The following is an 18,457-nucleotide window of genomic DNA, read 5'->3' on the forward strand; positions in this document are numbered from 1 at the left end:
CTAACTGGTTAGCCATGAAGGTGCCTTTTCTTTGAAGAAGGATTTGGTCTCTGAGGTTTAAGGAGTGACTTGAGATGTCCTGGGTTTTCTCAGTGCACGTGTACTAGTTCCTGTAGAAGAATGAGTGTCTGAAATATAATTCCTTGGATGTAGATTTTGCCATGGCACATATAGATTTAGTGTATATATACAACACTTGTAAATTTTGCAGTACAAGATATTGTTTGAATGCTTTCTCATAATTTAGATCTCCTCTTTCTTTGCAGAAATGCATTAGATTTAACCCAGAAGCTTCAGTGTGGGTTGCAAAGCAACGAATTTTGTGCACTTTGAATCAGAGTTTGAAAGATGTCCTGAATTATGGACTGTTCCAGCCAGCAAGCAATGGTAGAGACGGAAAGTTCTTGGATGAGGAACGACTTCTCAGGGAATACCCACAGCCGGTGAATAAAGGAGTTCCTTCCCTAGAGGTATTTTTTTATGGAAAATCTGAAATAGTATTGTACTGCTCTGATACAGATTATACTCTAAACTTTATATGAGGTTTCTGTGTGCACCTGAATTGCATTGGGAAACAGCAATCAACAAATATGAACTTGAATTCTTTCTCTCAGAAGTGCTAGTGTTTGATTGCTACTCCCAAAACCTGCAAAGAATCAGGGAGATGTGATTTTAGGACTTTTGTCTCCTGAGGACATAGGATATATGTTTTAGGAGAGTAGTCTGTGATTTAAAAAAGAATTGTAAGGCTCTGGACTAAGATTTTGGATGTATGATTAGCTTTATCTAAGTAGGGTAACAGTTGCTTAATAATAGCTGTTTGTCTCCTGCCAAATGTCTTTCTGTCAGGAAGCTAGGCACAAAACTAGCATTTAATTAATGATAGTATTGACAGTGTGGAGGTACATCATCCAGTAATAATCTGTAGTTAATAAACTTTCCCCACTATGACACAAATAAAAGAAACAAAACAAAACAACAACAGGGTCCAGAGAGAGTTTTGAGTCCTGTATTGTCCAGCAGTTTAATTCTGAAAGTTGATCTCTGATGTTCCTGTAATAGCCACAAGCAAAATAAGTAACCGCATTATTTTCTCTGCCACGTTTATTACATAGGTTTGTTTAATAAGCATTCACTTGGTAAAATTCTTCTCGCATAGGTTTGTTTAATAAGCATTCACTTGGTAAAATTCTTCTCGCAGCAGCTAAAGGGATGCAATGTGTAGGTTAAAAGTGGGCTCTTATACAATCTGGTTTTAAATTTTCCTACAGTGTAGTCTCGTTGTCCAGCAAATGTGCTGCATTCTTTGAATTGTGTATATTATCATGCAATAATAACAAATTAAATCTAAGTAAACCCCACGATTTTGGCTGCAGACCTTTCCATGCTAGCCAAAGAGTAGCAAACTGCTCACAGAGACTGAGTTTCAGACAAAAGAGACAATCCTGTGAACCTCACTCACAGGACCACTCTCATTAAAAATCAGGTGAACTGTTCCTGTGTTCTGCCTGTGTTGATTACTGGATTTTATGGGAGTTGTTTCTGAACATTTAAGTTTTAGAAGTGCTAAGTGGATATTTTGAAATGTTATTTATTTATTTTTATTTATTTAACTTGCATTTTCAGGCCTTCTTTCTGTCTGAGACCATAAATAAAAGTTCAGAGCTACCCTTAGGAGTAAGCTCAATTCCCTGTAAAGCTTGCTTGTTTATGTAGATTCTAGAGATCAATCTCATTTCCCATATAATTCCACTCATCTCACTACATTTATACAAGATAGACATTGTGATTATATGAACTGTACAACTATAACAACACATTTTTATGCATAGGGCTGATTGTAGGTGAATACTCAAGATAGTAGGTCTTTTTAATGAATATTACTTAAAACTCCATCACTTTGGATGATACTTTCTGGTGAAGTCAGAAAAGTTTTGATTGCTAGTTTTTAAGCAAAAAATGACATTTTAATTTTTGTTTGTTTGTTGTTTCTTCCCTCTCAGTTTCGATACAAGAAAAGAGTGTACAAACAGTTCAATCTTGATGAAAAACAGCTGGCCAAACTTCATACAAAGGTACGCCCAGTTTACTAGGGAAGTTACTAAATACCTACTCAGAAAAGTAATGTGTATGAGAAGCTGGAAGTAGGCATTCATTACCACCTGAGTGAATTAGTATAGTGATGTCAGTGTATACATAGTGACAGAATATTTCACTTTAAGTCAAAATTTTCCTTTCTAATCAGCGGATGATTTGTCATTCTGTGATTCTTTATTTCAGGCTAACTTGAGAAAATTCATGGATCATGTCCACCATCTCTCAGTGGAAAAAATCATAAAGATGTTGGACCGAGGACTGGACCCCAACTATCATGACCTAGAAACTGGAGGTCAGCACAGTAAAAACAGCAGCATGACATAGTACCTTGGGTTTGCTCAGCTTAAACTGATGAACAGGTTAAATCTCATGCATTCTATCTGTTGTTTTTGTATCTTTAGCATAATGGTATCCTTATGGCTTTGCTGGCCAAAGGAGGAAAATAATCATTCATGGTTTCCTATTATCAATACTTTTAACATAATATTTCATCAGTTCTTAAAGCAAATGTTCATTATTTTATAAATCTGATAATTTCTTTTCCATGTGTGCACTATTCTCTCCTTCAGAAACACCACTAACTTTGGCAGCTCAACTTGATAATACAGTAGAAGTGATAAAAGCTCTGAAAAATGGAGGAGCACATTTAGACTTCAGAGCCAAAGATGGAATGACAGCACTACACAAAGCAGCCAGAGCCAAAAACCAAGTAACCCTCAAGGTAGATGCTTTCAGTAATTCTACATTACTTTATGCAGAAAAATATATGAAGGAGCGTGTTTTCAGTTAATTACTATACCATCCTCAATGGATCATTTAAGGTGTGATTGCTCTAGTGCATTATAGGTTTTCAAATCCTGTGATTTGCTTTCAATTCTGGGTCTTTTGACTTTTGATTCTTGTGGCGAAATATAAATTTTTTTAGTGACTGATAAATTGGAACAGATCTGCTTGAGGAAACAGTGATATTACTGCTTATCTCTTTGGAAGTAAATGCCAGTGATATGGATTATGCAAATCTTTACAGTCTTTTCATTTTTCTTTTGTATTTCAACAGATATTCTTAAATTACTTTGATACACTAGATTTAATCTTATGTTTATGGCATATGTTTATTTCCTTTTGACAGATATTCAGTTTATGTGATATTTTTAATAACGTTTTCTGTAAATGAAGAAGTAAATGTTTTTCACAGGTGATGAAACATTTTCAAAATGCCAGCTCTGAAATTCATGTAAATATAGAAATTGTACATTGTCATTCATTCTTACCTTGTCATCCCTGTAGATTCCTCGAGATCCTACTTCTTTTGAGGTCATTCCTAGTTTAAATTACTCTTTGTCACAGCCTATTATTTCAGCTTGTAAATAAATGAGCAACAGATAGACATGACAAATATCACCTTCTAATTACTTTAAGTCACTTCAAAAAGCAGTTTACACAGTTTCTGTTTGTTTTCAGACTCTTTTAGAGCTTGGAGCATCTCCTAACTACAAAGACAGCTGTGGTCTGACTCCGCTGTATCACACCGCTGTTGTGGGGGGCGATCCTTACTGCTGTGAACTGCTTCTTCATGAACACGCTACAGTTAGTTGTAAAGATGAAAATGGATGGCAAGAAATTCATCAGGTAGGGAAGATTACTATTCTGTGTCCAAACACTGTTTTGAATACCACTTGTATGTGTTCCGCCCTTGCAGATTCAAGTATGGAATTCTTGTTCATTGCTTTGCATCCTGCTTTTGTGAATGCTTACTGTAGATTTTGCTGCAGAAATTGCTGCCACAGCTGTCTGCTAATCATATTTAAGCAAAGGACACTTTGAAATTTGAAGTTCATGAGTGTCTTAGTGGCACTCTAGTTTAAAAAAGAAAAAGAGTGTAAATTGACCTTCTGTTAGCAAGTAAATGCTAATCTTCCTGATAAAACTTCTTGTCTGTCAGACATACTTTCTTCTTTCTCTTTTAACTTTACAGGGAGGATTTATATGGAGGATTCTGCTTCTAGAATTATGTAGTATATTGTATTGCAAGTAGCTGAATCCTTGCAAACGCATGATCTAAGTTCAGTTTTAATTCATTGCACATATTGATACTGAGATTCGAAATGTTTTTCTTTTGCTGTTTATATGTGGTAGCTTTTTTTAAGTTGTGTGTTTAAATCTGAATCTATCTCTAGTTAGAAGTAAAAAGAATGCCCTGCCATCATTTCTGAGCCTGTGAAGGGAATGGATTGCTCCAAAAGTAGTGCCCCTTATTTATTTCCATGGAAACTACAGCAGTTTTAGAGAGAACAATAACATTATTTGATAGAGCAAGTTCTCATCTGCAAAACACTTTTTCAGTTCAGTCACCAATGCATGCAGATGAGCTGATCGAGATATTCTTCATTTCATGATGTGACAATTGTGCACAACCATCCAGAATGTGGCTTGTCTATCACATCACTGTCACCACTGCTGAAACACACTACCCACCACCTCACTATACTCATATACACTATTAGTTCTCCATAAGCATTCAGCAAGCATCAGTGAGTGTCTGTGAGTGCCATTGTTTCCACATGTAGGAATTCACTGCACACCTTTGCTTCTTATGCATGTCCATGTTGGATGCCATTTTGTCAGGCTGCCCCTCTGCTGCCATCTGTTGCACTGCAACATAATAGGATGGAATATTGGTGGTAAAGTTCAACCTCTACTGCCACACCATTAGCATCTGCTTCCGATATTGTGGGCAAACACCATAATACAGTAGAAGGCATTACTTATGGAGCAGTGATTCTCCAAGCATTCATCAGTGAATTAATGAAGACAGTTATATGATACAATCACATGTTGTCTGCCTGAGAAAGGCAAAGTTATTGTGTGTAAAATTCATTTTAGTGAGTGTTTTTAGTTTCGTTAGAAGATCTGTGCAGTAATGAGAAAAAGGTAAAGCATTCTGCTGTGCAGTCATAGGAATAAACTAAACATCCTCTGGATATACTTATTCCTTTCTGTTGACTATAACAGGGAGCCTTGATTAACAGTTTGGACAGCTCACCTAACATGTATCTCCCTGTAACTAGGGGAAATGTAGTTCCCTTGTATTGTTGTCTTCCAGAGCTCCCAAAAAAGCTGAGGAAGCATTTCTGTCAGATTGGCAAAGAGCAGGAGAAGGTCAAATCCTGCTTTAGCAAGAAAACAAAGTGAGGGAAGGGCTTGGTTTTAGTCCAGCTTGTCATATGAAGAAGAGAAAGTTGGACACCTGCACATTCATATCTAGCTGTTGATTGACTTTTAGAAATTGGACAGAGCTGATAGCTTAATATGGCACATAGTATATTTGGTCTAATGTCCCCTGCAATCAGAAACACAGCTCTGGTTTGTTTCTGTTTATCCCTTTTACTCAGTTTCAGTTCCTTGCTTTCTGTTGCTCAACCTTAAACCTTTCTGCGCTAATATCAGCTGACATAATTTCGGTAAATAATTTGTAAGCTATTTAATAAAATAGTGGTGAATTTGCTTATATGATAAAATTTGGAATTAGAGAACAATGTGGTGGTTAATGTATTACTCTGGGATTTGGGAAATCCAGTTTACTCCCAAGATGCGTAACATTTAATCTTGCATTCAGCAGCACACTTAATTCTTCTGATTCAAATTGCAAGATGTGCAAGTGATATAATTCCCAGTGAAGTCAGTGTAATTAGGTAACTACAGCAGAATAAATGGCTTTGTATATCTGTACCTCGCAGCTTAAATTCCATGTTATTGTATTGGAAAAATACTGATTTGAGACAATGACAAAAAGAAAATATTATAAACTTTGAGATGCTCAGTTGGTGTGCTACAGAGAAGAAAGGAGTCAAGTAAATGAGAATTTACTTGAAATGTGATTTTTCTCAGACTTCTTTGTTAATCAAGGAAATTTCAAATTTTAGTGGAGTCTCCCTCTGTATCAGCTTATTTCCAACTATTCAAGATCTAACATTTTATCTCTGTGACTGAAAATAACATTTGACAGTTGTACAGTGACAAATAATGAAAAGATGGTAGTTGTAAATACCCCAAAGGTTATTTACAGGAAAAACTCACCTGTATGGAAGTCTTCAGTCTGCTGGGAACTACTGAGGCAATCCCCACCAAGGAGCAATCTCCAAGAGATGCTGCCTTACTGGTGGTCAGCCCTTAAATGAGATGTAGAGGAGGTGGAGTCAAGCTCCACCCCTTCTGGGAGAACAGCTAATAAACTCTCACCTGTGCTCCCTCAGCTGACCCGACACTTGCCTCAGCTGATTAATTGAAGGTTCAGGCTGTGATTACGAGTTTCCCATATAACAGTGTTAGGAGTTAAGTGGCAAAACACCCGAAAGGAACGTTCTTTAGGACATGGTGCATATACTGACGTCACAGAATTTGAAGATGTTCTTTTGAACTACTTTGAGTGCAGTTGCCCAAACCTAAAGAGCAGACTTTGGAAATCTGATCGTCTTTAGTGCCACCTTGTGGACAACTTCCCAAAGATTTGTGGAACAAAAAGCTATTTGCTGTCGACTGTCAAACATGATGAGCATAATAAGAATACTGTCTCTCTTTATGTGTCCTATCTAAGAATATATTATAAAAATATCAACATTTGTATTTCATTGATAAATTACTGTTAAGGATATGCTTAAACTTTTGCACAGATTTGCTGTACCTGAAATGCACGTAACTCAGTTCACAGACATGTATATAGATCTGAGTCTCATCTTGCAGTCCAGAGGTGGTTCTGAAAGTTAGATTCCAGGTAAAGTAAAGTAGTGCTTTCTCTGATAAAAAGACACTGGTCTGGAATGCTTGACTGATGCAACTAGATTGTATAATAATGGAGACATTAACACATCTCTTGCTAGGCTTGCCGTTATGGACACGTCCAACATCTGGAGCACCTCCTTTTCTATGGTGCTGATATGTGTGCACAGAATGCATCAGGAAACACAGCGCTGCACATCTGCGCCCTTTACAACCAGGTGAGTAGGAAAAGCTATCAACACCATGAATTGCTGAACTATAATTTTTAGTGTCGTGTCTCAATATTTGTTTCCTGTTCAGAACTTATTGCTGTTTTGCTAGAATTTAAATTAGAATTAAATAAGAAATACTTAGAAAATACTGTGGAGATTTATATTCAGATTGTACAGAAGATATCTAATTCCCTGCTGTTTACAACTTGTAGAGCCATTAGCATTTTGATTTGATAGCATTCAACATTCTTTGTAAGTGTGGTGGAGAGGGAATGAGTTTTACAACTATGTTAAAATGCAGCACGTACAATGTTGCATTGAATTAGGCAAACACAAGTCATGAGATGTGACTCAAACTAGCAAAACATCTGTTAAAGCATCTGCTTCTTAATCAATTACCACCTTGTCTGTTTCAGAAGTTTTATCAAAGCAGATTCCTCAAGTATGTCTAAAATAACCTCAACAGTTTTAAAAATAGGTTTTGGGAATTATTTGACAATTTTCAAGTCTGCTGGCTTGATGTGTGTGTCATACTTGCAATAAAAATTAAATAAAAATAAATTAAAAATAAATATAAATTCATATGGTCCTGTCTTATGAATCTTCCCCATTAATGCTGATTATTGTTAGAAATATGCAGCATATCAGTGGGTAAAGTGCCTCTATGGGATTGTTTGTTGCTCAGTCTGCAAGCTGCAACAGACCATCACAGTACCCAGGGCAAGCAGGTTAAGGTTGGGACAATTTCTTCACTTCTGTAGTCACTCAAATGTTCTGTATGTTAACACTTGTCAAGATTTCTATCCAGAAAAGTAAAATTCACACTCTCAACAAAAATTTTGCTTGTAAGCTTCCCATCAGGAAGTTAATACACAACTAACTGTCAGCTTCACTGGTGAGTATATTAGACATATATTTTTAAACTTCATTTCTTTCACTTTTCTTGAATAAGAATTTTGAATATATAAACATATAAACTTATGAATATGTGCACATATAAACTTAAAAATGTGAACTCAGCTCTCATATTTTTTATATTATTTTCACAACTTACTGAAGTATTTTCATAGCCTTAGACGTTCACAAGACCACACGCTTTTAGCAAAGGCTATGCAGTATGAAAATTGAAATCCTGTTGCACAACAGCATTTCTCATGTACATTTGTGTTCTTCTGACCTCGGTGGAAAAAATCATTCTGTGGAACACTTAGAGGCCATCACTGAAATTTCATCTACAAATCATGGGTATTTTTGTAGCCAGTTAAATTTGCCTCTGAGATGGGATGTTTTACTACAGTTTAATGATTTTCTTTCCTTAATCAGGAATATGTAAAAACAAACATGTTTTTCCTCGATGTGCTGTGAACCGTAATCTGTGTTAATATTTTCAGTGTCCTTTTTATTTGAAAGTTGTTGTTAACTAATGTGGAAGGAAGGAACTGTGACCTTTTCTGGCTTTTTCTGGCTGAAGAGAATAGGAACACCAAAATTCTTTTTTCCTTTTGATTCCTGTAGATGGAGTCATTACCCGTTGAATTCTTCTCTTCCAGCTCTTCCCAGGGAATTTTCTCAGGATTTCAGCAATTCTGTTTTCCTAACTTCCACCTAAATGCTCATTGGAATAAATACTTGATTCTTAAAGTTGTTTTTATAATTTTTTTTTAAAAATGTTCAGTAATATAGAACACACACACAAAAACAAAGAAAAAAATGATATTTTACATACTGATGTCAGTGTTTTTATGTTTAGAGTTACAGATAACACACCTTAAGTGCAGATATCAGTGTAAGCAAATTAGACTATATATACTACACATACATACATACACACATATATATATACACATACATATATATATATACACTTCAAGTTAATTTAGTTTCAGCCCCCTGCTATAGACCCTCTATTTTCTAGGCTGAAGGGCCCGAGCTCTCTCAGCCTGTCCTCACAGGGGATGTGCTCCAGCCTTCTGATCATCTTCTTGGCCCTCCTCTGGACCTGCTCCAACAAGTCTGTGCCCTTCTTGTGTTGGGGGCACCATAACTGAACACAATACTCCAGGTAGGGTCTCACAGGAGCAGAGTAGAGAGTCAGAATCACCTCCCCTTGACCTGTTGGTCACACTTCTCTTGATGCAACCCAGGGTATGATTGGCCTTCTGGGCTGCAAGCGCACACTGCCAGCTCACGTTGAAAATTTCATCAGCCAACATACCCATATACTTCTCTGGGTTGCTCTCAAACCATTCTCTGCATAACCTGTATCTGTGCTTTTGCTTGCCCTGACTGAAGTGTAGACCTGATGAAGACGAACACTAAGGGTTACATATAGGAAATACATTCAGAAATTCTGGCATTTGAAAAGCAGGCTAGAATCACAGAAGGTTTCTGGCAGGTCACAATTGGTCATACTTTACAACACTGTGGACTAGTGACCTCAGAATACTATGTATTAATTGAAAAAAAAAAAAAAGATTTAAAGGATTTCATTTGCAGGTTTCTGCAGTTCAGAAGGATTTAATTCATGCATTTCTCTTTTCCTTAGAAGAAAGATCACACTTGGTTTGCTCTATTAATTATTAATAATTTTTATGGAAGGGAGAGAAAGTGAGCCTCAAGACTCATCAGTATAGCATGAATAGCCATCCCAAAATAATTCTGGGTAAATGAAATAGAAAGAAAACAAAAGAATCATACATTAAATGTTTAACACTCATAGCAGAAACGTTAAGTCAGGGTTTGAAGCAGTGATTGAGCACCTGGTGGGAAGGCAGGGCCACCCCCAGGGGAGCTCAGGTGTGTGCATTGTGCCTGAGTGACCAGAAGGGGTGGAACCAGGACCCACCCCTTTCCAGACCTCATTTAAGGATTGGCAGTGCTTCCCAAGGCAAGTAGCTTCTTTCCTTTATTTCTGTGCTCATAGCTCTTAAAATTGAGCAGATCCTCACTTGCTGTAGCCTGGTACTTTGATTCTCTGCTTTGATTGCTGTGCTTTCCATTGTGTTACCCATATGGGAAACCGGTAATCACAGCCTGGACCTCTAATTAATCAGCTGAGGCAAGTGTCAGGTTAGCTGTGGGAGCACAGGTGAGGGTAATTAAGCTGTGCTTCCGGAAGGAGTGGAGCTTGACTCCAACTCTAGACTTTATTTAAGGGCTAACCACCACCAAGGCAGCATCTTTTGGAGATTTCTCCTCTGTGGAGATTGCCTCAGTGTTTTTCAGTCAGATGGAAGGCTTCTGTACTGGTGAGTTTTTCCTATAGATAACCTTTTAGGTATTTATCATTGTCCTTTTTGTATTATTTTCACCTTACGGTTACAGCACTGAAGTGAGGGAAAATCAAACAAAAAAAATGCTTTTACCCAACACCCCAAAAGAAAGAGAGGGAAAGAAAAGCAATGAAATATCAGAAACACAGAAGAATAGGAAGAAAAAAGTCACAAACCCAACCATCAAACATAATAAATGAATGTAATTGGTAAAACTGCTATGTTTAATTTTTAGAAGGAGGGAGTTATATCCTTCATCAAAGGCACCTTACTGTAACAGTAACGTTTTCTCTACAAAATAGGCAAAAACCATATAAACCATATGCGAGCCAATTTAATTGTTAACAAATATGTTTTTTACAAGATCTAGTCTGTTCAGTATGGAGTTTTCAGGGTACATTTTTTTAAAGAAGTTTATGTTTACAACTTATTTTTCTCTACTTTTTTTTTTTCTTATTTGCAAGTTGTTTCTACTAGAACTCATTTCACTCAGTGTAAAGCCCTGTCTAAAGAACTAAAAAATGCTTCTTTAATAATTTCGTTTCTTAGACTTGTATACATGTTTGATGTTGCTGTTCTTATCTAAGAAGATATGCACTAAACATAATCTAATAACATCAACCTCTCTTCAGGATTGTTATTTAAGTAGTTTATTTTTCTACCTTTTCCAGGAGAGCTGTGCCAGGGTGCTGCTATTCCGGGGGGCTAACAAGGAGATTAAAAATTACAACAGCCAGTCTCCGTTTCAGGTAAAGAACAAACAAACAAAAACTACAAAAAAGAATGTCCTTTTTTCCTGCTGCTCATCAATGCCTACCAACCCACCCCAACAACAACAAACCTTATTTTCCTTAATGTCTTTTGTGGATTCTTCCTTCTATGGGTGTGGTGCTAAAGAACTGGTAGATGTTTCAAGGATGGAGTTGGGCTTAGCGCCCTATCAGTGGAATTAGTTGAGTTGTCATCTCTGTCTCTGCAAGGAAAGTTTTTCTTTGGATCACTCAGAATTTGCTAGATGTTTTTTCATTAATTGCTTCCATTTATGAACTTTCAGTAAGCTTAATTAAAAAACTAAATGGATGAAAATTGTCCAGGTATGTGACAACCTTAAGCCCTTATTTTTTGAAGCAGTCTTAATTAGTCTGGCTTGCAGTAAAACATTCATAACGCAAACTGGCATGTGAGAAATAAAGATGAAAGCTGCAATGTTTCAAGAAAAATTAACAGAGAAAAATTTATTTTGCAGAAAAGGGGGCTTCTGGAAGAGTGATGGTACTGTAGCCCTAAACAGAACTCTCTTCTTTTGAAACATGGAGGGACAATTTTGTAAAATCAAGTGTTCTTTAAACAATAAGAAATCCGTTGTACGCTCTGTCTCCCTTAACATTCCAATCCTTAATTAGATAATCTTGGCTTATAGTAATGATAAAAAACCCAAATGTGTGCATGTAAAAGCCAGAAAAAACCACCCAAGAAATAAAACACTTTTTCTCTCATTCTTGGACAAGTGAAATTGATGGAATATTTGCTATGTCTGTGTGGGTCTCTGAGTTAGTTTCTCAAAGTTATTAATACCTGTAAGTATCAGACTCTTAAAAAATAACGTGGCCAAATAATCCCTTATTTGTTTAATTGTTTTGTTATTTGAATTTTTTCTGGACATAGTTTGTGCCTCTCAAGCTTCAGAGTTCTGCCTGCAAATTCTAGCCAGATGACTGTTTTCTCTTGAGTTCGTTTTACCCAAACTGGAGAAACAGCATATAATTTTAGGGACCATATTCAGACTGTTAACAGTTTGATGTCTAAATATACACTAAACACAAATTCACTAAGTTTTAGATAATACTTATCACTGCACCTTATATTTAGGGAGTGATTTAATTGGATGATTAAAAATGGAAAAAAGGAATCCCTAATTTTTCAAGGGGTAGACTCCAGTGTCATTTATTACTTTGAGAGATCAGATTATTTTATTTCTCAGCACCTGAGATTCACTTTTCCATTTGTTTTAAGCTGTTATGTAGATGGGTTGGCAGGAAAGTAGAACTATTTCCATTTGTCTTCCTTTTTCTACTTAATGCTGCGAAATTGTTAGTTTTCCTCTTAAATTATGAAAACACATTGAAAAAGACAGAAAATTAAATCTTTGTAAATGCTAGTGCTGATAGTTATAGGGCCTCAAGGAGTGAAGGATGACTCACTAAAATCAAATAAAAATGGAATAGCAAGTGAGCACAGAGACAGGAGAAATAATCTCAAGAGAAGACACTAATAGTGGAAGTGTACCTGCCTCTATGGAATAAAATGTTTCTATGTGTTATCATTTATTATATGCTAACACTTCTGATATTTGGGTTTCTGACACATCCTTTCGTAGTATAAACAGAAGGAGTGAAAAATAGGTTGGCTTTGTTCTATCATATCCTTTCTTTGAGTGTGTGGATGTGGAAATTGTTTCCATTTTGTACTTCATTTTGTCTTAATTTTTTAGGTGCAAGGAATGTAAGAAATAGTCCAGTTTTTCCAAATGTAGTGAGTAGAGAAACCCCAGTGGCAGCATTGCAATAAAGCAGCATTAGAATTAATTCTTTGCCATCTGTCTGATGCTGACCCAGTCGATCAGACACCACAAGTGGAGCTGTTATAAAATTATGTAGAATCCCCTTGAGTTAATAGGATTTTGCATACTAAAATTGTTTACTCATGTAATCAGTAGCAATGAACATTGAAGCATCTCATATGTACATAATGAGAACAGTTGTAGCTGCACCTTCTATTCTTTTGAGTAACCTTTATTATGTTGTTATCTGAGAAAAAGCAAAAAGGATTCCTTTGAATTGCTGCTTACATAACTGATTGTGTGAAAATTGGTCTTTCCTGTAAATACAAAGTATCCATATATCAATAAATGTGTACGTTGCATTCAAGGCCTGCCAAAAATGAGGGGCTCGCTTTGACTTCAGTATTTGGCATTTGTGGCAAATGCCCTTTAATTTTATAGCACATTAAAAAAAAAAAAAAAGAAAAGAAAAACAGAGCCAAGGGGGTGTTCATGTAGTTCCAAATCATGGTGGTGCTTAAAATATGCATGGGTTTACACAATCATTAGGAAAAAGCCACTCTGAGTTAAACTGTGTGCCTTTTAACTAGGGCGTCCCATACTGGCTACTTTGTAGATACCTCTGCCTGAGATCTGTCTGTCTTTTTTACTATTTCATTCTCTAAAAGAATTAGTATTGGAATGACATTGCCATTGTCAAAGCCTGGAAAACCTTGTGGATGTTTCCTAATTTGAATGCATAAGTGTTAATTAGCTGCTTTTGAAGAGGTGTGCTTCATCCTTACTGATCATTCCGATCTATTTAGTAATAGCTTTAGAGCCTTTTGCTGATAGGATGTATTCTAAAATAACAGAGCATGGAGCCGAAGAAATTTCAGCATGGTTTTTTTTTTTTTTTCTTAATAAGCAATAATGCTTACACAAACTGTTATGTAGATTAGGACAATTCTTATATCATTGTCCTCAATATGGGCTTGAGAACCTTCTGCATATTATGTGTTTTGATTAAAAGTGGAAAAACAGTTTAGTTGAAACCTGTGCCACATCATTATGTGACATTGTTAGTTCTGTTTGTTAGTCGTTTACTTACCGACCATGTATTGACTGGGTAATCTAAGTACCTTATATGGTAATTTTTCTGTGCTAACAGAAGGGGTACATCTATCAGCATTACAGAACTGGAAGTGCTAGCTAATAATATGCTGTTATGTATGTGTGAGCAGGTTTGTGCTTTCATTCATAGCACTGAACTTGAATGTGCTCTCAGCCATGACTGCTGTAAGTACTATTGATGCCTTCACAGCAATTCATACCTTCTGAGAGAGTTTGCTAAGCATGTTTGCCCCCATTATGTAGAAGATCAAGTTACAGCTCTTAAGAACTGAATAATGAAATGGTGAACAGATGTAGGTTGGCTTTTAAGTTTCCAGCGATTTTAGGTTTTTTCTGGTTTTTTTTACTAAAAACATAAACAGAAGCTTGTTTTTTGACCTTGTTGTAGATGCAAGATGGTCTAAAAAACTTTCTAGATGTCCTTTCAGAAAATCCATTATACCTTACCAACATCCATAGATTAATGTAAAATTTCTTACCTTACAATCATTATTCCAGAAACTCAGGAATATCTGGTGTTTACAAGCCATTGACATTGTAGGCGTCTGCAAAACACTGATATTGTATTATGCAAGTTCAAAAGGACATACACATGGTTTATCATTTTTTGTCTACTGAGCAGAAGTCCTGTGTGAACAATTCATATGTTTTTGTGCTGTCTATAAACACTTCAAAGCATAGAGCTAATGGAACTAATAATCAGTGGGTTTAAAGCTCATGTGTTCAAATATGCTGAGGAATTTGCATTTAGTCACGTTCAGGGCTGTATCTAAGGGTGATTTTTCTCAGATGTACCTTGTTGTTGACCATTGCTGTCTCGGGTCAGCGTGGTCTTTTAATGTGCAGAGATATAGACAGCAGGGAGAACAACCATCTTCCAGTGCAGTTTCACTGCAGGTAGAATTATTCCTTTCAATATCTTGGCTGTGTATCCATTTTCAATTGCTTGTATTTTTGCCAGATTTTAATCATTTGAAAAGAATTTTTTATGCCTGGTGTCTCAGGCTGCATTGTTGAGAAAAACAAAATGATTCAGCTGTTTCTGAGTATGGGTAAAGGAAAACATGTGTTGCTTTTCTCATACTGGAAAACTCTGTTGGCCCACCTCTCTGTGTCCAATCTCCCCTGTTGTGCAATGTTGTTTTGTTTTCTTTAATTGCCCCGCATGCTGTTAGTGATCTCTGTATTAGTAACACAACAGTGTAAAATGGCTTGCAGCCTGACTCAAATTCAGGGGCTCTGAAACTAGATTATGTATTTAGAAGCTTGCTAGAGGAATACAGGCACACAGAATCAGGCACTGGTAAGTAAAAATGGCATTTGAGAGCTTGCTGATGGGTGGGAAAGTACAGGATTGGCTGAGGCTGGGAGGCTGTTAAAGTTTGGTAAGAGCAAGATAGATAAGGATCCTAGGAAGACTTCTATCACCAACGTCAGAAGATAAAGTAAAAATCAATTCAGGGAAAAATGGGAACTGACTGCATGGAAAAGAGGGTCTGATCTGGAAAGCTAGGGAGGGTGGGGATTTCGCAAGGTACATAAGCTAGCAGTGGGTCAGAGAAAAATTCATCTGTCATCCAGCATATTGCCATAATAGCTTCCCGAAGCTCAGTTTTGATTTAGTTTATCTTGCAGAATCTCCTTTTGGTGGAATTTGTAGGCAAAAGACAAGTAGTTGTTTCCAGGTATTTTTGTCTCTGACTTATTTTTGAAGGGTAAAACTGAGAATCTGTGTCCAGTGCCTGAAGAAGTCATTTTTACAAATACAAGGAAATGTTAAAATATTTATCTGTTGTATTACTGGAATGTAGCAATTAGAAAGTCACTTCTTTTTTTGCTGAGTATTTGATTATATATTTTCATCCTGATTCCTTCCCTAAACACTTGTGCAAAGAATGCATCATTGGATACTTTGTGTTATTGGCAAAAGAAGCCTCTTAAAATATCTCTTTTCTCATGATGCATTCTGCCTTTAGTCAGACCTTAAGCTTATTCTTATTTTCTTCCTCCTTTGAGTGAAATAATTGAATTTATTGTTATCTGTTCATGTTGGCTTATTTTTTTACCCATGTTTGGCCATTGATGAATTACAATTTGCTTTACAATACAGAAGTAACAGGTAAAAGACAATCTGCCACAGAAACGTATGCGGTCTAATTTACACTTGATATTGTGATATTTTAATATCATGTAAGAGATTCAAACATGATCATGTTTAATAATCGTGGTAGGAAAATGTTTTTAACTGTTCACAAGAGATGATACAAGAACAAAATACTACATGGACTTATGTATGCATACTCACCATTATTTTCATAAGAGATTATAAAATTAAATTAAATGAAAAGGTCTCATGGTGATACACCCAGATGCAAACAATGATTAGTTATGACATGTTTTCTCATCACTTACCTTGAAGTGCTATTTATAGAGGAATACATGTTCTCATATGAGAAAAAGGATTTTTGGGAATCTTCTACATTACCTCCAGCATATTTATGCCTTTGTGCTGGTATGGTATCTGATACAGTATTAGAGGAACTGTTGCCAAATTAAAATATTCCTGAGAATAGCCGGGATGGAGCATGTTCCCATTCACATTTAAAGTGTTCATTGGGAAGCTAGAAGTGACCTAAGTTGTCAGTAGATTTACTGCTGTTGTTGATTTTGAGGCATTGACAAGCTGCTAGGCAAAAGCTTCCCCTTACTTGTACATGAAGCACAATTACCAAGGGTCAGTATTTAGTTCATTATACAATTGGTGACAACAAAGCAGAATGTCATATGCTCATTGGGAATGTGGGACAGCAAAGATGCTTCCATACGGTGCTTTTGTAACAGAAACTGAAACCTGGGGCCTCAGCCCAAGGGGCAGGGAGCAGTCAATATTTCACTAGGCTGAAACGGTGGCTTTCTTTTTATATCTAAGGAGAACGTTTTCCTTTTCCTTAGATCTCTTTAGCCACCCACTCAGCATGTGTGTACATGTCTTTTGGTAGTGCTTTCTCCTGGCTTGGATGAGTTGAATGTGGGAAGAGATACAGGAGCAGAATAATATACATGCATGCTTAATGAGTTTAAAATCCATTCCCCTTGACCCGGCAATGGTTTGCAGAGAACTGGCTAATTACTCTTAACCTCTGTCTTATCCTTTGTCATTTTTCAGAAAAGGGGACAAATTGAAATAATTTGGTAAAACAAACAGAAATTAAATTATGTGATCATCTTGTACTGTGAAAGGCAACATATTGCCACACTTGGAGGTATTTAAAAAATACTTACATAAAGGTCTATCTTCTAACAAAACAAAAATAAAAGCAATTGTGCAGCAACATCAGCTTATGTGGCTGCAGACATACGGAGGAGTGTCCATGAGCTGATTCTTTGTACTGTACTTTGTGTGTGGGATCCCAGACCTCTTATCAACCCTTTTATGTTTTCTCTTCCTGCTCAGGCAGGAGCTGAAGTGCCTCAGGTGTCTGTCCATGCACCAATATTTCACTGGGAAGCAAAGTGTCCCTGGGGTAGCTAGGAGCCAATCTGCCCGTTTGTTTCCACCAAATGGATAAACTTCAAAAAACTGAGAAGCAGCTGAAACTAGGTTATAGAAGGGAACAAATTAAGAAAACTAAATTGTAAGGGTCACTACCAGTTCTTGCCTCCAAGTGAGAGATGCTGGTGCGCAGCGCAGACGTGATGAGCTGTCATGGGGAAGGTTGCAGGAGGTAATGTAGATCTCTATAATTTTAATTTAATTATAGAGTTTTGATAGCCAGACTGAATATTGCTCTTATAATTTTATCCATACTATCTCTTACAAGGGAAGGCAGCAAGGGTAAGTTCTTAACTGGCTGGATTGTAACTGAGCAGTCACACGTATCTTGTCTAATCCTTGTAAAAAGGTCAGCTGTGCCAACTCTGTATATTTTTGTTGCGGCTTTAAAGAGTGCAGTAATCTTGTCATTGGAAATTCTTCATTTGATTGTTGTATCTGTAAGGAGCTGCTTTTCTATTTTTCTTTGTTTAAAGCAGAGTTTCTATCTCCAGCTCATCAGATAAGCTCTAAAACAATTCTAAGTCCGTGATGAACAGGATTAATATAAAATGCCCGTTTATTTGAATTGCTTTGTTGCCAGGGTATTATATATATTGAAGAGGAAATGATAGTTGCTGTATTAACTTCCAGAGGGTGACAGATAGCAAGTATTTATTCTTTCAGTATTCCTATAGAAAAGTGCAATATATCAGAATCTGCATTAGATTTAACCGCGGGAGAAATGAGAGATGCTGTTCTATGACTTCTTGATTCCTGTACCTGTATGTGTGGTATAAAGACGGTTAAACCATATGGGAAATCTATTTCAGAGTCCATAGATAAGCATGCTTACAGTAATCTGCTACGTGTAAAGTTTTCCTACTCTTACAAT

At 36.6% G+C, this 18,457-nt stretch overlaps 1 protein-coding gene across 15 annotated transcripts in view; it reads left to right on the forward strand.

Annotated features, from left to right (window-relative positions):
* SHANK2 (SH3 and multiple ankyrin repeat domains 2) overlaps positions 1 to 18,457 on the forward strand; it is a 320,253-nt gene that overhangs the window by 45,184 nt on the left and 256,612 nt on the right. For all 15 annotated transcript variants that reach the window (XM_085548205.1, XM_085548207.1, XM_085548210.1 and 12 more), the window contains 7 exons: positions 267 to 470; positions 2,004 to 2,075; positions 2,281 to 2,389; positions 2,667 to 2,818; positions 3,559 to 3,726; positions 6,975 to 7,091; positions 11,029 to 11,106. In XM_085548205.1, the coding sequence (XP_085404331.1) occupies positions 267 to 470; positions 2,004 to 2,075; positions 2,281 to 2,389; positions 2,667 to 2,818; positions 3,559 to 3,726; positions 6,975 to 7,091; positions 11,029 to 11,106 (900 nt within the window). The remainder of the gene's footprint in view (positions 1 to 266; positions 471 to 2,003; positions 2,076 to 2,280; positions 2,390 to 2,666; positions 2,819 to 3,558; positions 3,727 to 6,974; positions 7,092 to 11,028; positions 11,107 to 18,457) is intronic.

Source organism: Coturnix japonica, chromosome 5, assembly GCF_054131305.1.
Source record: "Coturnix japonica strain WE chromosome 5, WE-NBRP24, whole genome shotgun sequence".
In the NCBI taxonomy this organism is placed as follows: Eukaryota; Metazoa; Chordata; class Aves; order Galliformes; family Phasianidae; genus Coturnix; species Coturnix japonica.